Source organism: Chrysemys picta, chromosome 10 (genome assembly GCF_011386835.1).
Source record: "Chrysemys picta bellii isolate R12L10 chromosome 10, ASM1138683v2, whole genome shotgun sequence".
In the NCBI taxonomy this organism is placed as follows: Eukaryota; Metazoa; Chordata; order Testudines; family Emydidae; genus Chrysemys; species Chrysemys picta.
Window position 1 is genome coordinate 14,351,183 of NC_088800.1, and position 24,659 is coordinate 14,375,841.

Here is a 24,659-nt window from a genome sequence, read left to right on the forward strand (position 1 = left end):
CATCAACATGGTGGCACTTAAAGGGTTTGCAGTAAACGACTCCAGAGTAAAGCACTTTACCTGTCTCCTTCCAGCTGATCAGATCTGGAACTGTATTAATTTAGGCAACCAAAGCCCCCAACCCATCCAAACACACCAAAATTATTTATTTTGGGGGAGACCAGAGAATGATGTACCTTTTATTCTCCTTCCAATATTCTATTGTCTACAGTTCTGCCTCATCTCTATAGGCACCCAATGGTGCCCGCGCTGCATGGGATAACAGGGCATAATTCTCCAGTTTACACAGGTACCAGCAGGGGTGAGGGATGGGGGATTTCCAGACCACAGATTAAGGGCAAATGTTATGGACCCAGCAACACATGGTAAGTCCCGGCTGCCTGAGGCAGCAAAGCTGCGTAAACTCCTGCTAAGGTCTGGTTTTTATTAAGTTATATTAGGAAGCACATGAAAGTTTAGCTCTCTACAGCCTATAAGTAAATTGTTTTAAACCTTGTTTGGCACATGTTTACACAGTGTTCACTGATTAACCTGGTAGGAACAGAGCTGGGATGAAATCCTGACTCCACTGTAGTCAATGGCAAAACTTCCATGGATTTCAATGAGGCTAAGGGATGAGTGACTCACTTACAAATGCAGAGAGAAGGTTTTAGCCCCTGCTGGGCACATCCTCACCCCACTGGATTTTCCAGTGCTGCTTTGTGAATGCAAGTAGCCACTTGAACGTGCCAGTGAGGCATGCAGGCACAGACTCAGCCGTTCAACCCATCAGGTGCCCACTGCACATGTGCAAGTGTGGGACTGGCACACCCACACCGGGAGTATGCCCGTTTCTGCAGGGAAGCTAAAATGGAGAGAAGCTGGAGGACACAGTAATTGGCCCATAATGAAAGCTCTGTACATTTCCTTTTACAGTCCTAGAACTGGTCCCTGCCTCAGTCTCCTGCAGCAATTCTGACTCCGTGTCCACATCCTCCACGGCAGCAAATCAAGATAAGCACAGCATAGCCTGGTGACACACAATTCCCCACGGGAGACACATTCAAATAGTTCCCATGCTCACCCTCCCATCAGCCCATGTATAGCCAGCATCTCCCTGCCTCTACTTACAGTAGACCGTGAGCAGCACACTGGCATTGGTCATTCCCACCACGTTCTCAGCAATACATGTCAGGAGGAACCCGTTATCCTCACTGGTGACGTTCACCAGAGTCAAATTGATGGCATGAACGTTAGTCCAGTTGAGGTTCGTCTGCAAATCCCCAAAAAGAACAATAAGGACAAAACCAACAAATGATGCCAGCCTGCCCACCTCCCGGGCCCAGGACCAGAAGATCCCAACTCCTGTATGAAATGCCATGGTCTCTAACAACTGTGGCCGGGCAGGATTTCAGTTTCATGGCACCACGAGCACCACAGTGCACCCACGCACTTGGTCCAAGGAGGTTATAATCACAGCTTCTGAAACAGTGCTAAGCAGGGTATGTCCCTGCCTCTACTTGCAGTTAAACCACGTTCAGCTGCACCTATTGTTGACACACCATTGTCAGCGACAGATAATTTTGCTCATGGAGACAGGCTAACATGCAACCAAGGGAGCACTGAAGGTGTGAAACGATCAGCCCGCAGGAAGAGCTGTTTTCCTGCCTGGATTCAATATCTGCATGCCACCCGCTAATACTCTGCTAACCCAGGGTTCCTAATCTGACGCTGGTGGGGACTATACAATCCATTTCAAACAATCCCTGCATTTCACTTCTCCCCCGTGGTGATCAACACTCATCCAGCCCTATTAAAATGGAATACAAAGGAAACGAAGACCCGGAAAATTCCCACGGCCAACACCCCAACTGCTGTGCTGTGTGTTAACACCCTGGCGATGGACCTTGGCAAGGGCAGTCAATGCCCAGCCACGCAAGCCCCTGGGCCTCCTACCTGGTGAGTAGTGATGGAGTGCAGATCTGCAACCGTCCAGTCTACGTCTGGCAGCGGCGAGCCTGAGCCATTGCAGGTGATCACCGCGTTCTCACCTTCCCGCACAGTCAGGTTAATGTGGCTGACGCTGATCTCGGGCAGATCTAAGAGAGTCAAACACCAGGACACTTAGGGCACCCTGGCCAGCCAAGGCACTTGGATTCTGATCCCCATGAGCTCCGTCTCCCAGCCAGGCTTCACCTTACAGCAAAGCAGCCTGCACTGTCCTGTGCTTCCGAATGAAGGAAGGGGAGGGGGAAGTACAGGAGGTGGCAAGTAACTTGGCCTTCTCGTGCTGGAAGAGATGAGTGACACGGGGGACATCACCAGGTGGATGGATGGATCTTCTCTGTGTTTTGCAATTCTGACATTGCACACAAGTCAGGAAGTTTGGCCCAAGTGCTAGTTGCCATCCAAACCTATGTCCCTTCTCCCCTTTCCCCCAAGCCCCTGGCACCTGTATCCTGGGCTAGTGCAGAGGTCTGGGAGGAATAAAGCCGCTTCTAAGGAATCACTGGCAAGAGATCCAGCCTGAGCTAGGACAGGGCACAGAGCTCCTGGCACTTAAGGGGAAGAGAGAGAGTTTCTCTCTAATTTATAACGATCGAGAGAAGATGACCAGGGACGTGTCTTCATATTAACAACATCTCTGCTAATGAAAGACGCCCCTGCTCTTCCCTCTGAGGTGCCAAAGAAATACTGATTTATAGTGGCTCTGACTTACTCCTCTGTCCTGCTGAGTCACCCAGCCACCAAACGCTCACACAGAGTACCAGAGGCAGTGCCAGCAGCAATACAGAAGGGAGGGTGATACACAGGAGGGTGACTGGACACAGCATGCATAAGGGGGGGCATTGAGGGCTGCAGCATGTGTAAAGGGGGGGGAGAGGGGGCCCTGAATGAACAAGATGGGAATAGAAGGCAATGGGTCAGTGCAATGGCCTCTCTCTTCTGAAGACTTGGGTTCAAACTTTGACCCAGTTCAAAAGTGAATCCAGAGTTATGGGTCTGTTCTTGTCCCTGTGGGATCTCTGAGTCACGAGAGTCTCTAGGAATAGCAAAGGTGCTGCAGGTCAGGACTGAGATGCATTGGCAGAGCTAAGAGGGGAGCCCAAGAGAGGCTGCAATTCACTCTTGAGTAGCGTTAACACGGCAGTGAGAGTTGGGCAGGAGCCTGTACGGTGCACGTATTCTGCCACACCCCACATATCAGACCTGAACTAGCTGCACCACCTGGCAGGACAGAATGCAAGGATAAAGTAAGCCTCGTTGGAAAATACTTTGAGCCATTTGGATGCTTGCCCACTAAATCTCTGACTGAAAGATTCATCTCGGGAGGAAAGATCTTAGCTGGGCATCTTCTTTTCCTGCCTTCTCTCTATTTTTTAGGGATCTTTAGGGGCTGTGGGGGGGGGGGTCAGTGGAGCTGCTCACCTGGTAAACCCAGGAGATTTATGTACATAAAACACGCTGTTGTTCTCTCATGTCCAATAGCAGTAGGAGTCCCCTCTCCCCCTTTCCTTGTTCATGGAGGATTTTCTAATCATTGAGGATTATTCTTCTCATTTGTGGAGGAAATTATAGTTCTCTCTCAAATCTCTTTAGTTCTCCTACCTGCAGATATTTCAGCCCATGTCCAGGTTTTAATAAAGAAGGGTTAGACTAAAGAGACATTATAAACTTGAAAGTCATATGCCGTATCTCCAGCTGAACACAGTGCATCTACTGTTGTTACAAGAAACACCCTAACACTCCTAGAATAGAAAGATGTAAAATTAAAAAAAAAAATGTTTCTCTTTTTTCCCCAGACTGTTCATTTGACAGCTCCTAGTCTGCAGCCTCCTTCACGGCTCCGTTCTTGGTACAGGACCTTCCCTAGGTCCTGCTTGCCAGTACCAGCAGTAGTGGAGCTGAAACTGAAAAGGCAGCAGACTAAGGGTGAACAAAGGGAAAGTGCTGGGAGAAGGGGCAGCCCAGAGCATGTTTGAGGTTGCTCATAGGCCCACCCAAAAAGACCAGCAGGGAGCAGAAAAATATACAATCACGTGCGCACGCACACACACACGTAAAACTTGAAGGATCTGCTATTTTAAATGTGCACCAACTGAAAAAATTATTTAAAAAAAATCAAGCTGCCCGTGTCCCTTTAATACAAGTAGTTTCTAGTGTCGGTTAAACAGAAGGATAACCACAGGAAGCATATCCGGTCTCGAACAAATGGACAATTCCTGCTGCTTCAGGCTAAGGCATGGACCAACCACAATGCACCTTGGCTGATGATATTATGCCACTGAGGGAATTTCTTCCCAAACACAGCTGATGATTAGCTAATGCTCTGAACCATGAGGAATAATATTCCAAGTTCAACTACAGACACCATTTGTATTCATAAACTATCCTAATCTATTCCCTGTCATTGGGTACTCCTTGTAGGACGGGCAAGGGGCCTCTCCTGGCCTTGGGAGAAAGGTGAACCGGAGCACATATAGGGCTTTCCTTACCACACTGGGTGATGTTCATCTCCTGCAGGGGAATGACAGCAGCCTCCATGTTCATGCAGTACAGCTCCTGTTTCTGCAGGTTTGCTTCACCCTTCTCCTGCCAGAGCTGAATCCAGCGGATGTCACAGCTGCAGTTAAAAAGGTTTCTTTCGAGTGTCCTAGAGAGAGAGAGAGAGAGAGAGAGAGAGAGAGAGAGAGAGAATGTGAGAAGCAAGGGATGGGGTCAAATAAACAGGGTTACCATTGGTTATATGGGATCTCCGCAGAATAGCTACTAATTGTAAAAAGGCAGGGTCGCCCTTGCTACGTGCTGCGAGGCTAAAATGAGTCTCTACAGACCAGGAGAGATTCTGGGCTCCTTGGAGCTGCAAGGGGAGAAAGGGAGCATGGGGGTGCAGCCAGTTACTGCACTAGCCTTTTGGCCTTGGAAACCAAGGTTCAAATGCTATCTTGGGGTCACAAAAAAGAACGCTGTAAGCGCTCTCAAGGCCAGAGGGATATTTGGCTGGAGGGGGAGAAGGCAAGCAGATACGTTGACAGAGCTTGAAAGGCAGAGAGTGCAAGGGCTGGAATAACAAAGGATGCCGAGGTTCAGAATGGAATTGCATTGGTGGAAGGGTGTGTGCACACGCATTGGACTGCAATACTACTGGGTTGAGCTAAAGGAGAATCCTGATTCGATGTTAGCCATATGGGGCAGTTGTTCATTTGTATGCACTCTCCAAACACACACACCCCAATTCAGAGATCTGGGTTTCACAGGAGCCCAGACATGTGACATCCATGTAACACATTGGAACGTCCCAGGATTAAATTTTGTTAGTCTCTAAGGTGCCACAAGTCCTCCTGTTCTTCTTTTTCCAGGATTAAATGGTTGTCACAATGCTCCACCTCATTGCCACCTAGCACAACAAAGGACTGTCTCAAAGGAGCAGACGTGACCCCATTCTCCTAAAGAAATACACCTTTACCCCGATATAACGCAACCCGGTATAACGCAAATTCGGATATAACGCGGTAAAGCAGTGCTCCGGGGGGGCGAGGCGGGGCTGCGCGCTCCGGCGGATCAAAGCAAGTTGGATATAACGCGGTTTCACCTATAACGCGGTAAGATTTTTTTGGCTCCCGAGGGCAGTGTTCTATCGGGGTAGAGGTGTATTTATGTCTTGTGTCACAAGACCCCAGTGCTTGTGGGGGCAGGACCCTTCTGGGGGGCATTCAGCAGGGCGTGCTCAATAGAGGCTGGCAGCTCTTGTCCTTAATACTGCATCTTCGTGTAATAAAACAACGCTGCTGGCTAACACACAGCATACCAGGCATTTTAATTGAATCAAACAGTGCTGTGCTGGGACCCATTGACCGGGCTGGGAGGGAGCTCTGCCTTTAATAGACTTCATTTAAAATACACTGACACATATTTTATATACAGATAATTTTATTATTATTGATTTTCCAGCCTATTAGCCATTTTGTTTACATTTCTGAAAAACCCTTGCCATTCCCTTTGGACACGTGAGGTCACTGGTTCCCACAGGGGGATGTGAACCCAGCCCGGCTTGGCTGGAAGGATGACCGCTGGGATAAGAAGAGGGAGCTACTTGAGGATGTAGCATGGAGAAACATGGGAAAGGGTGTGACATCCCAGGGTACAGTCCAGACTAGTGAGGGGCTGTGTCACCCCTGCCCTGTAACCTGGGGTGCTCTTCACAAGGCCGGGCTGCTGAAGCCTCCACCCTGGACTGCTCACAAACAACCTCCAGCGTGTAAGTCACTCCCAGCAATGTCCATGTGTGTGCTGCAGCCAGCCAGCCACACCTTGCCTCTTACCAGCCTTGGCTATACTGCAGGGTGACCCCAACACACTCCCAGTCCTAGATCTTCCCCCTGAAATACATGTCCTGCCCTGCCCAGCCCTTTCCTGGACAGTACAAATATATTACGTCCATTATTCCTTAAGGGAGCAATATGCCATCTTATTACCTTAAAAAGTTATCCAGACATTTCAACTTGAATACACTGGATTAGATAAAACAGTAAAACAAGTTTATTAACAAGATAGATTTTAAGTGAGTACAAGTAATGAGGCATAAAAGTCAGAAATGGTTACAAGAACAATAAAGATAAAATGCAACCGATGCCTAACTTAACAACCTGTATCAGATTCAAAGCAAAGTTTCCTCACCACATGCTTTCAGCAGTCTTATTGACCAAACTCTTTAGGTCAGGACCCTTCCTCCAGAATCCAACTGCTGCTTCCTTTGTGTTTTCAGGTGCTGTGAATGCGATGGACAGGGAGAGACAGAGGGGTGTCTTGGGGTGTCTGCCCCTTCCTTTATAGTCCTGTCCCCACTTTGAGAAGCATTTCCAGCTGGGAGCAAGGTGACAGGCAGTCTGTGTGCAAGGGAAGTCCATGCTATTTCTTTGATAAGATGTAGATTTTTACCCCGCCTCCTTTCCTGCCAAAGAATCGCCACTTAGGTACCAGCATGTAATGGTTCATTAGCCGTGTTTACACCTGGCTGTGGTGTCTGCACATCCTTTGTCTCTGAGGAACTGGTCTGACCACTCCCCAGACTTAATCATACTTCTAGTCATGATCTCAGCTTCTGTTTATAACTTCACATATAATACTATGTGCATTTTGCCATTATATTATTGATCAGCAAATTAGGAGTTTTTAAATGATACCTCACAAGGCAAACCTGGTACAAACATTATTACAATAGCGTGTAGGGTGTGAACACAGGGATATATTCTGTCACAGAGGGTCTTCTGGACTCAGCCAGAGACATGACAGGATTTCCCAACACAGACACAGCCAGAAGCCAAGAGAAACTAGGAGGCGTAGGAGCTGTGAAGTGCAGACTCAGCCATATGAAAATGGAAGGGTCCTTTCCAACTCTGAGGTTACGAAAGATTCAGCAAGCCCAAAACACTCAGGGATTCTGCATCTTTGTACAACTGCGTACCAGGGGTTGGCCAAGCCAGGGGCCAGTACTCCTCTGCTTTCCTCCATCTTGGTCTGCAAAATTTACATTTTCATTAAAAAAAAAAAAAAGCTACATAGCCCCCACCCACACACCGGATTCTGATGCGGTCCCCCACCCACACACCGGATTCTGATGCGGTGTACTGCAGGGCTGCTGAAACTCTAAGTGCAAAGGGAGATGGCAAGTTCCCCTGTTTTCTCAAAAGATCTTGATCCTGAAACCTGGTGATGTCACTTTCCATGTGCACATTGTTCGATATTTTACAGATGATCATTTTGGTGGCCCAACTTGGATGATGGGTGGCATTTCAGGTCTCTCCCTCCCTCTCCCCTCACAAGAATCTACACCCTTTAGAATACAGGTGCAAGAGACTGTCGCACGAGAAAAAAAATCAGGGACCCATCAGTAATCTAGCAGAACAAGGCTTAGAGAAGACAGACCTGCGATCATCATGACTGTCTCAGGGATTTGGGGGCACATGGCATCCCACACTGCATGACTTAAGCATCCTCCCCCACCACTATGATTATCACTGGTGCCCAAAATAGGCCTTGAATTCACTTCAGCATGGCTGTAGATCTGGAGTCCTCACTCCCCTCGATACATAGGTACCTTCCATCAGTGTGACAGGATGTCGGCCACGCGCAGGGAGGGGAGATCACATGGTGCTGGCTGTGTGGTGGGACAGCACACGGTTAGGCGTTCTGGTCTTTGCTAATAGCAGGTTTGTTAATGTGAGTTACGTCCTGAGACGCAGCAGAGAGGAGGGGGAGACTAGAAGAGGGGGGGGGAATTCTACTTGGCTGGAAACATGGCCCTGAAATCAGGTTGCCAGCGAGAGCCGCCGCCCTCACAGCACTTCAGGGGCAGATCTGTAAGTAACAGAGTGCAGTTTTCTGGCCCATCGATAATGCATGAAGCCCCATGAATAATACAGGAGCAGCACACTTCAGGGTAGAATTTACTAACAACCTGCCCCAGAGTCAGTGATGTAACTCCCCCTAATCGTGGCCCCCCGGGGAGCTTTTGCACAAATTAACTCCTCTCATCGACTGGAAGTGCCGCGTGCCATCAGCAGCTGGCACTTTGCCACTCTGGGGACAGGGCTGCTTTTCAGATACAGCTATTGATTCTCCTTTATTTGTGCTTTTCCCAAAAGCGCTCCAGGCTTTGAACCCCTGCTGCCAGGCCAGCTGATTCACAGGAGGGGGAGATACATTCTCTACGCTACAGACAGGGATTTTGACTCCCATGCTGTTCTGCTCCTGCATCCACCACTCTGTCCATAGTAATTGAAACACGCTTCTTTCTGCTCACTCAACTCCATGCCAGGCCCTATCAAGCCTCAGGGCTCATGCCTGACCATTACAAACAATGCCACTTAAAAGCAGCATTCCCTTCTGTTCTATTTTCCCACAACCACTGTAGCCCATGGACTGTCTCCTGGAATAGAGCTATCATTCCCCTAAGTGCAGAACAGGGAGGTTATCTGACTCCCTTGACATGTGCCAGGCACCCCAGTGGGGTGATATAAACAACCATTTCCTAGTAAGAAAAGGATGGTAGTTGCCCCGCTCAGATACTACAGTGGTAGGATGTGCTGCCAGGTGTTCCAGTTAGAACTCAGGTACCAGGCCACCCAGCGTTCCAGTGCTTACCGTTAAGAAGGAGTACTTTCCGGGAACATTACTTGAGATTAACAGAGCTTTCTCCCTATGCGCTCAGAGGAAATAGCTCTGGTAACTGCATGGTGCCTATTGGCATATGCTGACTTTTCAATGTCCAGCTAGAAGGCACCCACCGGGATGCCTAATGTCACAGATACAACTTCAGACCAAGAGACAATTCATTTATGCCAATACTTTTATCAGTCTTTAAGAGGTCAAGAGGATGGAAGGAACTGCAGGGCGTATGTCACAAGAATCATAGACATGCAGGGCTGGAAAGGACCTCAAGACATAATCAAGTCCAGCCTCCCTGTGCTGAGGCACGACCAAGTACATATAGACCATCTCTGACAGGTGTTTGTCCAACCTATTCTTAAAAGCCTCCAACGATGGGGATTCCACTACCTCCCTGTAGTGAGGCCGAACGGCTTCCCTCCAAGCGGGAGAGCGAGGGTCCACTACACTCCCCTTGGTGGGCGGAGCCTAGCCTGCCCCGCCCCCCTCACCGGAGGTGCCGGGGCAGGGCCAGAAGTATAAGAGGAAGGCCCTGCAGCCCAGTTAGGGTGGAATCCTCAGAGGAGGACGCTCCTGCCATGCCCAGGAGGGGAACCTACCCCCGGCTGTGTGATAGCCGCAGAAGTGGGAGACCCCGACGAGGCATGGCCCGGACTACTAGCCGCGGTGTACCCTGAGGCCTGCGACCCCTGCCACCTCACCCCAGGGTGGCCGGCTCCCTACACTGTGCAGGGGAGCTCCCACCCTGAAGAAGGAGCCTCCCCTACCAGCTCCCTTATAGACTGTTGCTTTGCTGGCTGCCTGAGCCCCGCCCTGGCTAAAGCCAGCCTTGAGACTGTTTGTTGGCTGGCAGCCTGAACCTCAAGCCCAGGCCCGCACCAGCTCCATAGACTGTGATTGTCTTGCTGGCAGCCGGACCTGTAGTTGGTGTTTAATTGCTGGCAGCTTGAGCCTCCCCAAGCCCAGGTTAAAGCCTGGCCGTGACTATCTGGTGCCCAGCCCTATTGTGGGGCTGGGAACTAGAGGATCTGGGGGGCCTTGCTCCACCTCAGGTGGAGACAAGGGCCCTAGACTGTTCTGCAGCTTCGTGCCTTGGCCAGACAAGCCCGAAGGCAACCTGAACGAGTGGCCTCCCTCCAAGCAGGAGCGAGAGGGTCCACTACACTCCCTTGGAAGCCTATTCTAGAACTTAACTACCCTTCTAGCTAGAAAGTTTTCCCTAATATTTAACCTCAATCTCCCTCGCTGCAGATTAAGCCTTCTTGTCCTTCCTTCTGTGGACATGGAGAACACATCGCCCTCCTCTTTATAACAGCCCTTAACATACTTGAAGACTGTTCTCAGGTTACCCCTGCCCCACCAGTCTTCTTTTCTCAAGACTAAACCATCCCCAGTTTTTTTAACCTTTCCTCAGAGGTCAAGTTTTCTAAACCTTCTATCGTTTTTATTGCCATCCTCTGGACTCGCTCCAAATTGTCCACATCTTTCCTGAAGTGAGGCACCCAGAATGAGAGCATGAGAGGTGTTAATACCAGAATGACCAAGGGATGCACAGCCATCTCAGAAAACCAAGCTATCCTCCCTGTGAGGCTGCAACTTAGAAAGAGAAGGAGCTAATTTTCTCCACAGCTGCGGTCCCTTTCCTCAGCAGCCTCTGGAAGTTAATTTCACTTAGTTGCTGCCATATGCTTAACAGCCGTATCAGAGCTGCAGCAAGATCTAAAGGCTGAGGGTTCTTTCTCATGAGCTGTATTCTGCACGTTTTACTCTAGGAAAGGACAAGAAGATTTTAGTTTATATATTCAGGCTAGAGGTATTCCCAATCCACGGCCAGGTTACCGTCTCTCAAGGGGTGCACAACCATTCTGCTTCCTTAAGACACCTCATTTGAAAAAATAACCCACAGCTTTGAGAAATCACAATTGCACATGTGTAAGTGAACTGGGATCTAATCTATCAAATGTATCTACCTTCTAAGCTAAAGGAACGAGCCAGCAAAAGGAGATGAACCCACATGCTGGTCTAGCATATTCCATCCATGGCTGGGCAGGGGAGGAGACACACAGCAGCACAGCACGCACCAAGTGAGTTTTGAAAATGGTTCTACTGGCGCAGGAAGCAGAGGGAACAGGCACAAGTGGGTCTGGCAGTTTCATTCCAGGAGAGAAGAACTGCACCCAGTCTTGGCAGCCAAGTTGGGCTCAGAGTTAACACGGCTCATTTTCAGGAAGTCCCATTTGACTACACATGAACGGCGTAGTACAGGGGAAGGGTCTAGGTGACCAGGAGAGGTGAGGGCACCTAGGAAGATCTCAGAAATATGCAGCAGCAGTTGGTAAGGAGCGAGTCAGCAAAGGATGCCTAATCCCTGCCTACACTAAGTGAATCATAAAGTGTTGCAGCTAGTGTGACCAGAGAGCAAGTGTGAAAAATCGGGACGGGGGTTGGGGGCAATAGGCACCCATAGAAGACAGAGCCTCAAATATCAGGACTGTCCCTATAAAATCGGGACATCTGGTCACCCTAGTTGCAGCTGCCTGGTTCAGCCAAGCCTCCTAACCACAATGCAGTGCCTAGAATGTTTGGAAATTACCCCAGCCACCCTGCTCCCAAAAAAACCCAATGGGCTCTGTGGGGCAGAGGCCTGAGGAGCTCCTGAATGCACTGGGATGACCATGGTTTTAGATGTGTGATCATCTCAAAACTATTCTCTCAAGAATAACGCAGCCGCGTGGGACACACCAAACCCTCACAGCCTGTCCCTGGTTCAGCGAGCTCACTATATGATTCACCAGTTAAAACAAAAGTGCCCGCAGCAAAGTTCCTAATGGGAAACAGCAGATCTGTGCCTTGTTTCCATTGTCTGCTTTGGGTCATATAAAATTAGGGTTAAGGTTTTTTATGCTTGCGGCTTAAAGCACTCTCCCAGGTAGGGACTCTGACCTCCTTTGCTGAGCCTCCAAGTGAATCAGGGTGCCCAGCAAAGAAGGAAAAATATCTGGCTTCATCATTTCAGAACCCCTGGTGGCAGGCAATGGAACAAGAAGGGGAGATTTAATCTACAGAGCGAGGCATGGTTTCTGGTTGCTGAATTAGTCCCCTGCACCCAGCAGGGAGGCCCCTCTTGTGTATAGCCAACTCCATTAGCGTGCCTGTCGGTGGCAATAAGTCCTCAAGCAATGGACACATGTGAAATTAACTTGTGCTCATGATATTAACAGACACCCTGCTGTGCCCCATTCAGCACCGTCACCTCTCACAACAGCACTATGGAAATGTTTTGCAGGGCAATGAGGCAGTTACAGATTGCTTTAGAAGGACTGGAGGTCTGGGTGAGGGAGGAGTTTCCTGTAACACCAAGGTTTTATAAAATGAAAGATGCCACTGGATCAAGGAAGGCTTGGATCTCTCACTGCGCTGGGAAGGTCAGTTTTGGGGGCAGGTTTTTTTTTACAAAACTCTCCTGAAAGGTCAGCCCCAAGCTCTCCCAGGGCATGACGGAAGAAGCCAGCAGTGACCTCTGGATAACAAGGCCTGTAAGTCCAATGTTTATGAGCTGTTGCATGTTTTTGAAGCTTCCCTGAGCTCAGCACACTACAGGCTCACAAGAGCTGCACATCTTTTGGCTGGAGACCTGCCCGACAAGGTCAGTCTGAGCCTAGGAGAGTTAGGGGTTGACTCACAGCAAGCCATCCCCAGACATGGCTTTTTCCAGGAGTGGAGGAGGTATATTTTGGTACCAAACCTCTTGTTTCTCAAGTCCCTGTGGTGTTGGCTGAAAAGGAGTGGATCAGGACTTTCCTTTGTAATGCATTGTATTGTATTCATACAAAGTCATCCTGTCCCAAGAGGGATCTGCCTTATGTTTGATGCCAAGAACCAGTTGCTCGGTGCTTGCACCAGCAGGAGTGGGGAACATGTAGAAATCATCAATAGGAGATGACCTCTTGCCAGTCGCTCTGGGGGAACGGTCAGCTGGGGAGAAGGTTGGCTCTGGCCAACGACAAAGAAGCCCTAGCCTGCAAAAAACTACTCATTCCTGCAAGGAGGCTGTTGGTTCCATGTGCCTAAAGGGCAGACACAAACCCACTGAAGCTTGGAATTCTTCAGGAAATTCCCATATGTCAGCCAGATCTTACGGGTGGCATGATCCTGGTATTACTATTTCCGTGCTCTCTCCTCTCCTGCGTTTGCTGTGAATGGCTTCATCAGACCTGACGTTCTCTATCGCTCTCCATTTCATGTCATGTCCATTGCAGTGCCTCTCCTCCCAATCCACCCCAAGGAGCTGTTTCTCCCTGTCACCGTTTCAGGGTAACTGCACCTGTATTTCCTCCTCCATGGTCCCTTGAGGGCTTCCAGCTGCGACCTCTCCTGGGCAGAGACCTGCATCTCACTCCCCTCTGGCTTGGACCTGAGACGGCACAGCTCCCTGATACCCGCAGCAATCCAATCTCCCTAAATGGCCAGCGCCTGCGCTTTGCTCTCTCCCCAAGGGCAACGAGCAGTGTGTGGCCAGCCGCTGTAAGTTAACACACAGCTCCTTCTAAATAAGCACATTTATTCTGAAAGTCAAAGTATTACAAAGAAAGCACACAAAAACCCAAGAAAAGCACCTACCTGCATCCTAAAAGCTTACTGGGGTCACCCCAACTCCAACATAGGGCTCTGGCAGCTGTCAGTGCTTGAACTCCCATAGCAGGCAATCACCAGTTGATGGCCCTCTCCTTAGGGTGTAGCCCCGAAAAGCTGGGTTCTTGCAAAACCGGAGTTGTGGCAATTGCCTTAAAAACTCCCCAGGTATTCCCCAGGAAAGCCATTTAACACGTATTGTCCCAAAGCGCTAAGGCCTGCCTGGCACATTTTAGTAGAGTCATTTGAACTCTTTACACTGCCCAGGTCTCCGATCTGTCACATTCCCACCATTACCTTTACCGCTTGCTCCACTTCTTTCAGCTGGCCCCCTGGGGGCATCTTTACCTGCACTGACATTTCTGCCTCTTGATGCCCTGAAATGCTAACAGATCCTTTTTGCCTGGTTATGTTCAAGTGACGAGCCCCTCCTAACCAGCTGGGGCTGTCTACTCTGCCGGGTGTCCTCTCGGTAACCGCCACTCCATCTTTGGCCTTAAGCAGCAGCAGCTGTTGCCATTAGAAGGCCAGCTTGTCCCCATCTCATCTTCCTATATTCCCATCGCTCTGGAGGATAGTACACATCATGCGAACATGTGTTCTTGTGTCTTCTGTAATATTTCTCCTGCCTCCCCAAGGCCTTGCAGAGCTCGTACGACTCAACCTGACTTTCTCACGCTTGCTGTCTCTCTGCATCTATCTTCTCGTTTCATTACTTTCTTCCTTTCAAGAGAGATTTGGCTCACCTTCAAGTTCTTAGCCAACCTCACACTGCAGCTCTCTCTCTAGCTTCCACCAGTACAACACTGTCACCTTGTGTGGACTGTGTATTCCACCTCCCTCCCAAGTCTTGTAACCCATCTTGTAGCTTGATATGACATAAATGTCTTCTACTGGCTGAGCCTCTTGGGATTTTTAAATGTTATGTTTCTCCTGGACCATCCGTTCTTAACTTCTCCCCAACCTGCTGGAGATTTATTCCCCATTGCGCTCATCTTGCCCTCTGAGCTTTAGGGGTCAACCCTGTGTGCAATACATTTATTCCGTTCTCTCTTTCCCCCTCACTCTCTAGCATCTTCACATTCACAATTATTCAGCCTTGTAGTTTGATTTCCACCCCTTTCGGTCTTCTCTCAACCCAGGCCACCCTCGTCCCTATCCCAGCGGAGGTGCTCAAAGCACGCCTCCCGCCAACACTGGTACTCTCCCAGCCTGCTAAGAAAGATTCCCTCTCTCTTCTAGACTTCCTGGAGCAGCATCCCTGTCCTGTCCTACTGCTTACCACCAGCCTGGCCACGCTCCAGCTGGACGGAGACTTGTTGCAGAGCAGGATCCCATCTGGAAACTTCTGTTTATCTGAACTGTATGCTGATTGTATGCTGATTCTGATTCAGCTCAAAGGAAGTCATCCCCCATAGGCATAACTCTCAATGAAGGACTTAAACCCAATGGGTTTTTTCCATCTTAGGAGCCACTTTGATAGCTTGAGGCGCACACACTTGGGAGTTAATACTTTCCCAGCCCTAGAGGCCTGAAGCTTTATAAGGGATAGCACCCACCACACCGCTTCATAACGGCAGTGCCATTTTCCCCCTTCTTTGATCCCCAGCAACCTCATCCATGTTACTTCTCCCACCAGCCAAGGCTCACTACCTCCTACAAAACCACTCTGCAAGAGGCTCCAAAAGGAACTGGACTGTTTACACCACTTCCATTCTCCTCCTTCATATAGCTCACCTGATCGTCAGCCCTTCGAGTAATGGACATGAGCTACCCTGCTGCCACAACATGAAGCAAGCTCAACCAGATCGAAATCCCTGTTGTAGGCCAAGAAAGAGGCTTCTTGGCTAATTTTTTTGCTGCCCAAATATGAAGGATCCTCAGTTTCCATCATTGTTGGTGTTGGCCTGATGTGGGGTTGTAGACACGGGATATACTTGAAGTGCGGTATAACCAAATGGGACAGAACCATTTAAAAACAAATTAACATTGAGAGTATTTACACTGATCTGCAGCATACCCCATTCTAGAGCTTGACTCCAACGATTTTTGCAAAAGCACCCCCGTCCTGATCTGCAGCACCCCCCTGTTATCCCAGCCCTGGGCTTTCCCCCACAACTCTGCCAATGCACCTCAGTCTGGACCTGCAGCCCCCCTGCTCTTCCATTCATGGGCCTCTCTTGGCTAGCAACCACTAATCTGAATTGTGCCAGATGGTGCAATGAGAACAAATGGAAACCTAAGACTACAAGCCACTCACCTCTTTTAAACTTGAAACCTGAGCCAGGACTTGGAACTCGTGTGAGCTGCAATCAGTGCAGAGATGAATTCCAAATCCAGCGTTTAACTCTGTGAGCCAGATTCCCCATCGGATGGGTATTTCTTTATTTTCTAATATCACTATTAGTATTTTTCATTTAACAATTTGACAGAAATAAAATGCACTGCAGTAACAGCGGTGATAACACATTTACTCCCACTTGAGAGACTGTCATTATTCTTTCATAAGTCACTTCTAGCTTACAGCTGTATTGATCACAGGTGAGGATGAATGGGATATCCCATGATCCTCTGGGATAAATCGTACATTTTTTTTTATATCCACTGAACAACTATTTCTAAAACTCAACAAAACAGGTCACCAGGGCAGCGCTCCATTGATTTCATGTCCACTTACTCTTCAGACGCAGTGGAGCATGCTTTATCAATAATTCAGTGGGCTGCAGCCCTCAGGTGACCCAGGAGAGACACTCGCCTCTCGCCCACACAGGATCTGGCAGGTGCCTTGGTTACTCAAGAGCAAGGGAGTGACCTATCATTACAGCCACCATTGCCTACGAAATGCACCCCTCCACAGTTGGATGACCCTTGCCGTACAACCAACCATAGCCTGCAAATGAATGAGAGTGGAGGACTCTTCCCATCTCACAGGGTCTGGCCCTTATGGAGGTCCACTTAAAATCTGGCCTTGCATTTAACCAAACAGTTATAAGCCCAGAAATGGCTCTCTCATCAGCCCCAAACATCAGTTCACAAGATGTTATGAAGTTAACAAAGAAGCAGCAGGGCTCTGGTGCTTCCGTGCCCAGGAACCCCTTCCAGAATTCACTCTGCCCTCTGGGATTTTAGATAATTATTCACACTCATATATCACCGGTTTCAAAATTAATCTTTTTTCGGGGGGGACTTTCTGTACCCCCTCCCACCCACCCCACTTCCAGGAGATCCCTCCAGGATGGAACTTACAGTTCAGAAAGCCTCAGTGTCTGGAAGAGTTGCCATGACAGTGTGGTAAGCCGGTTATCGGAGAGGTTTCTGAAAATTAACAAGAGAAAGAATTCATGGTGAATAATTCCCTCTGCACCAGACCCTACAGGGTTCCTCAGAGCTCATCATTTTCCCCTACAGTTTACAGCTACAGGGAGGCTATCAAGTCGTCTAAGGCCCCAACTTAAGGTTTAGTAAAAATATTTTAATGACACTGAATGTGGATAGAAGACTTCCCTTCCTTTTTGTGAAAACAGTCCATATTCTGTTGCAATGTGAAAAATACAAACAGAACAATTCCCTGCAACTATACTTGAGAACCGGAAAGGGAACCTGCTACAAACAGAAAGGAAAACTGATCAGCCTGGTTACACTCTCCAAACTCAAGTGAAATACAAGAGATAAACAAAATGCTAATCTTTAGAATTATTTGAACTGTAACAGTCCAAAGTGTTAACAGAAACACAGAGAAGGGAAATTTTAAAACAGGATTTGTATATTTGTTTTCCCATTAGGTTCTGCATCTTTCACACCAAAAGGAACTGCTGCTGTAGCAACTAAGAACAACCACCTCCTAGCACTACTCCGCCCTGAACTACAGAAATGTGACCTCTTCTCTCTCTGGGAACATTTTACAAACCAGTGCCCACGTCTACTGAGTCAAGTAAAAGAAGGAGAGAGACAAAAAGAGCTGGAGATGGGAGAGAGAGCAAACAGGGGTCAAAGACTAGCTCAGAGAGGACAAAGGCAGAGAAAGAGAAAGATAGAGAGAGACACACACACAGAGAGACGGAAGGGTCGCCTGTATTTTATTATTGATTCATTTTAAGATGACGGGAAAAAACAAAGAACCTACATTTCGTAAAAGGCAAAATGTTCAATGGATCCTCAACCCTCGCTCAAAAAAACCCCAAAAAACGGTTTGTAACCTTCCATAACTTGTTCTTCGAGGTGTGCTGCTTGTGTCCATTCCATGTTAGGTGTGTGCGCGTGCCCACGTGCATGGCTGCCAGAGATTTTTGCCTTAGTGGTATCCGTAGGGCCAGCTCTGGTGCCCTCTGGAGCCCCACGCTCGTGTGCCAGTATATGAGGTGCTGCTGGCCCTGTGGCCTCTCAGTTCCTTCTTGCCGTCAACTCCGATTCATGGAATGGACATGAGCAACACATCTCGAAGAACAGCAGTTACGGAAGGTTAGTAACCGTTTTTTCTCCTTTCAGTGCTTGCTCATGGGGATTCCATGTTAGGTGACTTCTAAGCAGTATCCCTGGAGGTGGGCTTAGAGTTCACAGATGTGCTGTTTGCAACACTGCTCTGTTGAAGCTGGAGTCGTCCCGAGCCTGCTGGGTGATGGCGTAATGGGACACAAAGGTATGGACTGAAGACCAGGTAGTGGCTCTGCAGAGGTCTTGAATCAGCACCTATCTTTAATGTGCGTCTCTCCCAAACACTTCCGACAGCTTGCATGGCGGTCGCTGACAGGCATAGGCTTATGGCAAGCGGAACATGGTTTGAAGCCCAGGGACCGGAGCAAGCCCCATCCTTGGGACGACGTCTCTAAGGGGACCACTAATTAACTGTAACTTACTAACTATTAAATACTAACTCTATGAACAACTATATACAAGAAACTATGAAGGAGAAACACCATAAAGGACTTGCCGTCACAAGAGGAAAGGCGTTCCAGCAACCGCCCCAGGCAGTAAGAAGGAACTGATAGGGCGCAGGGCTGGTGGCGCATCATATACCAGCACATGAGCATGGGGCTCCAGAGCTGGCCCTGTGGATATCAGTAAGACAAAAATCTCCGGCAGCTGTGCACGTGGGCGCGCACTTACCTAACATGGAATTGACATGAGCAAGCACTCGAAGAAAAATTAGGCCTCACAGCTTTGCACATCAAAGCTACACACCTGGCAGCTCAGACCATACACACACACACACACACACACACAAATTCAGCTCGCACCTGCACGCTGAAGTTTTTGCACCTGCAACAACTTGAGCATGAAAACCCACAGCTGCAGAAACTAGGGGCAAAAATTTCAAACCATTAATCATCAGCGTGAGTGATCATAAAGCCTTCTCCTAATTACAGCCTAATTAACTCTGCCGTCTCTTCTTCCCAACCAAACTCCCATTTTACAGCAAGAACCAAGAGGTAGGGGTGGATCACAGGCGAATCCCGAGCTTAGACTTCAATTGGAAGTTCAGCAATAAACTTCAGTAACCCCTGAAGTCATTGTCTGGCTTTTTAAGTCACAGTGAAGGCTGAGAGCTGGGGTCCCACACCCTGAGTGCAGAGACAGCAATATCTGCCCAGGAGAATCTTTGGTTTGGGAGCCCATTCCTGTAGAGCTGCTAGTGGGGGAGAACCCGCTGCATGGGGAGGAACGGGAAGCCATCTCCATCGCTGCATGCCAGCAACGAACGTCCAGTGAACAGGATTTGCAGAGTAGAGTTGCTTCAGGACTGTCTTTCCCCCTTCTCAGCAGTGGGGTTCTGCACACTTATTAATCACCAATAGCACCCCTTCCCTTGATCTCCCTCCCTCCCATTAAAGCACTGACCCCTTTCTGTCTCTCATGCCACTCAACTCCTTCCTCATCCTCTAATTTCCCTCCCCTTTGCTGGCCCATCTGAATCATCATTGCCCTGGTCACCTATGCCTGGGCAGGCATGGCAATTTATCAGCTATGACAACGGTTCCTTGGCTGCAGAGATCATTCATGCTGTGACCTTATTCACGGAGAATGGCGACGAAGAGCAAGAGACATGAACAAGAGATCCAGAGCCTCATTAAATCTGCAGCCAGCTAAAGAGGAAATATGGGGCAAGAGGAGGTGGTGGCACGAAGGCAGCTCCAGGCAGCCAAGTTTGCTATAGGCCAAGCACGAGGATCCCCATCAGACTCAGGGAAATGGGATAAGCACGAGGCAGCATTGAGAGCGGACACGGACTTCGGCTCTACGTGGGTTTGATATAGGAGGGAGTCTGAAGGGTTTGGGCTATTAGAGTCACTTGGCTCTTATGCTCAGAATAAGAAAGCAATATACAGTGAGGCCAGGTATTTAGTGCTAGGGGCAATAAATGGGATGGGTCCTACAAATCCAAACTGATCTTTTTTGGATACAGGAGTCTCTGAAAGAGTTTTACCTTTCCAGCTTGGAAGAACTCCTCACAATCTTCCTCACAAAGCCCCTGGAAACCTGCGGCTCTGGGTCTCTGCCCAGCCAGCCCACTTGAGACACCCTGGCCTCTACAACACAACCTGCCTGAAGGATGCTGCAATAACAAGCCAGTGTGCCACCCAGCCTCCAGGAGAGAGTCAATGTCAGATTTTAGGCCAGAGATCGGCAACCTTTGGCACGCGGCCAGTCAGGGAAATCTGTTGGCGGGCCAGGATGGTTTGTTTACCTGCAGCATCCACAGGTTCAGCCGATCGCAGCTCCCACTGGCCGCGGTTCGCTGTCCCAGGCCAATGGGGGCTGCGGGAAGCGGCACGGGCCGCGGGATGTGCTGGCCGCCGCTTCCCATAGCCTCCGTTGGTCTGGAACGGCGAACCGCCGCCAGTGGGAGCTGCGATCGGCCGAACTTGCAGACACTGCAAGTAAACAAACTGTCCCAGCCTGTCAGCAGATTTCCCTGATGGGCCGCATGCCAAAGGTTGCCATCCCTGGTCTAGGCTTTGCTTTACGAGACATGTAGCACACAAGCCATAGCCCAGGGGGTTGGAGGGCAAATGTCACTTTAAGTCACCCCTCTGCCACTCAGATTCTAGGCGGCATAGGTTAGAACAGCTCCAGGGGTTGCCCTAACTTAGGACAACCTCTCCTGAAGAGGTCAGATCTGGACTTCTGCAGTTGAAGCCCAGACACATCTGTGCTGCTTACAAGGCAAACACTCCCAAATACGCGTCGTTCACTTTGGTTAGAGGATAAATCCCATCACGTGTCCTGGTGTCATAGAGCTGTGTGGTAGTAGCCACATGACTCCGCTGCATCCATAAGCCGTGGCTTCATGTCACGCTACATCATACCGCGCATAAAGCACTGCAAACTGCAAGAATCTCACTGAGGCAGCAAAGATCCCTCAATTCCCAACACTGTGGAAACACTGGGTTTGTCTAAAAGGAGATTTAGCGTGTGGCAAGCTGGGATGTAAATCCACAACGCACTAGCCTGCTGCATGCTAACAGGCCGTGTGGACCTTGCTACTGCATGCTAAGAGTTCCATAGTGCGCTTGGACCTACTACGGTTTCACTCAGCAATGGATCAAACCACACTACGGAACTCAGGGCGCGGCAGCAAGGTCCACACAGCCAGCTAGTGTGCGGCAGGCTAGCGCGCTGGAGGTTTAGTGCGCCCCAGCATGCCACGCACTAAGTCTCCATTTAGACAAGCCCATGGCTCCCACTTCCATCCGCAGGAAAGCCTTGGGAAATGGGCACAACCTGCAAGCATGCCCCAGAGAATCGGACTGCAGTGCCCCTCAGAGAAGAGTCAACCTTTGGAAGTCTGGCACCGCCAGATGAGGAGAGGGTAGGAAAATCCCGTTGCTACAGAAAGATTAGCCGGTAAATGTTCTACAGTTCCCCCCCACCAGAGAGAGAAGAGGGGAGGGTGGAAAGGACGATGGGTGAGAAATAGAGAGAGATGTAGAAGAACGGCAGACAAAGCTGCAGAGGAGGGAGCACATCTTGCTGGAAGTGTCCTTTCACAAAGGTCATGTTTAGCTACATTAGGCAGAAATGTCAAGAGAAAATTGGATTCTGAAAAAGGAAAGAAAAAACAACAGGCTTTCCACGCAAATAAGGAATCAAAAATAGCACGATCATGTTATTACAATTTGGGGCAGGGAGAGATGGAGAGGGGACACGGCCTCGCTAACGCGAGGCGCTTTGCTAGGCAGATGTGCTCGGCTTTTAGCCTCACTCCTTCGCCGCGCCCCTCCCGGAGAACCCAGTGAAGAGGGGACGCACTGTCATTGGCTCACATCTGGCAGGAAACGCTCCTTTGGAAGAGCGGTGACACCGTCTGACCCAATAGGCAACATCTGCAGGCGACGGCGGGCAGGGACGACTATTCACAACTTTTATCTGGGAAGTTCAACAGAGATTCACGCCATGGGGAAGGCGTTGGTGAACAGAGGCAGATACACACACTCTGAAGTGGGGTGAGTTATGTAAGGTTCCTGATCTTAGGAGGTTTATTTAAAAAAAAAAATACTATATTTAAAAAAATAATGAGGTTGGAAAGTCATGTGACGCTTTGTGGTTCACCCAGACCAGTAAGGGGTTGTTTCACCGCCACCCTGCAAGCCTGGTGCTTCTGTGCTGGGCAGCTTTGGCTCATAGCCCTGGCAACAGCGGTATAATGGTTCACCCTCGCTTCCACCAACCTGGTTCCTCCTTTCGGGGTGACACCACCAGCCCCAAGTCTACCCAAAACCATCTCCCCTGCAGAGCTCAGTCCCTCTGACTGTAGCCCTCACCAAACCTTATCGAGTTTGCTGCTCCTCTGGTGAGACAGTACGCAGCACCAGCCTGTTCGCTTGGCTGATGATTTTACTCTTCCATTTGAAACAACGCACTGAGGTGGTGGTGTCATCAAACAAGATTAAGTTTATGAACAAAGCACAGACATTCAAGTGGTACCATATTGGCGGAACGGAGACAGAAATGGCTACCAACAAACAATGGTAAAAATACGCTTCTAAAACTAAAACCTAACTTAAACTAGAGCCTCTTGTTCAAAGTGATTTGATCACCACCGTTGTTCTTCCAGCATGAATGGTCAATTCTTAGCCAAGATCCAACACAGAGCTTAAAGCGCTTGGCTTCTTTGTCTCTTCACGTGAAGGATGCCAAAACGGCTTCTTCTCTCTGCTTATCTTTTTTTATCTTTATTTTCAAAGTCAGGAAGCCCTCCTGGGGGCTCAGCTTGCTGGGTCCACCAAGGAGCTGACACCTGTCATGTTTGCTGTCTCCTCCCCCCACTGTGATAGCCACTTAACTATCTCCCCAATTCACTAGTAGTTTGATGGCTTTGTTTACCTTTTATGTAAACGTCCTTTCATTGCCTCTCTTTGTTCAATTTACATTGGAGGCAAAGTCAAGCAGGTGGGACCACGTTCCTTTGTCTAGGGTGGGTTGACTTAAACCCTACCTGCCAAAAACACTTGAGAATACATTTCCATCACAAAATGTTTCTCGTATCATCCATACAGCCCCCACACGATAAAACTAGCGACCAGCGTTTTATCAGTTCACAGCTGATACTTTACACCACACCTGTTAGATACAGATTATGACAACGTGATTGGAGTACACTGGTCAGGCCAGCTCAGGCTCGCTGCTAGCTACTAAAGTGCCCGTTGCCCTCTGGCACTGGGGTGCTTTCAGGGCCACTGTTAAGCACTCAAAAAATAGGAAATGCCAGAATTAGAGTTGCCTGTGTAATCTTTATTTGGCCTCCTTGAGTGCATGCATTATGATACAGTCTTTAGTTACATGATCACATACTATTTTACCCACAAGACCCTGGCCTAGCCACAAGCAACCTTAACTCTGACAATTTGAGCATTTGACTTTGCAGCCTTATTTGGTTTTTGGTTTGGGTTGGGGTTTTTTTGGGACAGGAAGGTTGTATGTAATTTCCTAGGGTTTGGGTAATTTTTTAAAGCCAAACGAAAAAACTGAAATTACATTATGTGGCACCATATAAACACCAATACAGGTCATTGGCAGAGTTGGAAGTTTTAGAGCCACAGCACAGACCTCTGTCGCTTGAGCTAATAGAGTAACCAACAGCAGTAGTAGGTTGTCATCCTTTGTGTGGAGCAGCACTAGGGGAGACTGGGTCACTTTGCCAGTGTGTTTCCATAGATAGTTGCTGACAGCAGAGGAATGGTGAGACTCTGGAATCTTGGATTCCAGGCTCTGGAGGCAAGTGTGCTCCAGGGAACTACTGTACCTGCTAAAATCTAACAACTCTTTACTGAGCGTGTGCACACTGCAATTTTACAAAGGCTTATAATTGGGCCAAATGTGGGCAGATTTTCACAGGGAAAGCAAAAGGCACATCTCTGACACAAAGGCCAGCGGCCTGCCAAATTTCAAATCCCTACTCCAAAGCACGGGGCACTAGAGCTTTGCAAAGAAAAGAGAATTCTTTGTCACAGATAAAACAATGTATTTTCCCTCGCTTCGTTCTTGGGAGCAGCTGAACTGTTTTAGCTGAAATGTTCCAAAAAATATTTAGCATAAGGCAGACAGCCTGCATGAAAAAGTTCCAGCTCAAATGGATAAAATTTAGCAAAGTTATAAGCAACTGAAAATAGGATCTTATCATGGGATGCATCAGGCAACCTTAATAATAGCCTATGTTACCAGCCCTTTCCACCTCAGGTTGTCTAAACCTCACTCCTGCCAGCCTCCCGCATCCCACAGGACCCTCCAAAGACCCACTTTCCATGGGAAATCCTTCAAAACACTCTCCTTGCCTGTCACAAATAACATGTTCTTTCCCTGTACCCTTCTGGTCCAAGTGGACTCTAAAGGAGGGGAGGCCCATAACGACCAAGTACCCCACATTTCTAGACTACAGGTCAAAA

At 48.9% G+C, this 24,659-nt stretch overlaps 1 protein-coding gene across 8 annotated transcripts in view; it reads right to left on the minus strand.

Annotated features, from left to right (window-relative positions):
• NTRK3 (neurotrophic receptor tyrosine kinase 3) overlaps positions 1-24,659 on the minus strand; it is a 324,926-nt gene that overhangs the window by 204,888 nt on the left and 95,379 nt on the right. For all 8 annotated transcript variants that reach the window (XM_005294882.5, XM_065559292.1, XM_005294879.5 and 5 more), the window contains exons 4-7: positions 17,026-17,094; positions 4,476-4,633; positions 1,936-2,078; positions 1,111-1,252 (exon numbers count right to left, since the gene is read on the minus strand). In XM_005294882.5, coding sequence (XP_005294939.2) covers positions 1,111-1,252; positions 1,936-2,078; positions 4,476-4,633; positions 17,026-17,094 — 512 coding nt within the window. The remainder of the gene's footprint in view (positions 1-1,110; positions 1,253-1,935; positions 2,079-4,475; positions 4,634-17,025; positions 17,095-24,659) is intronic.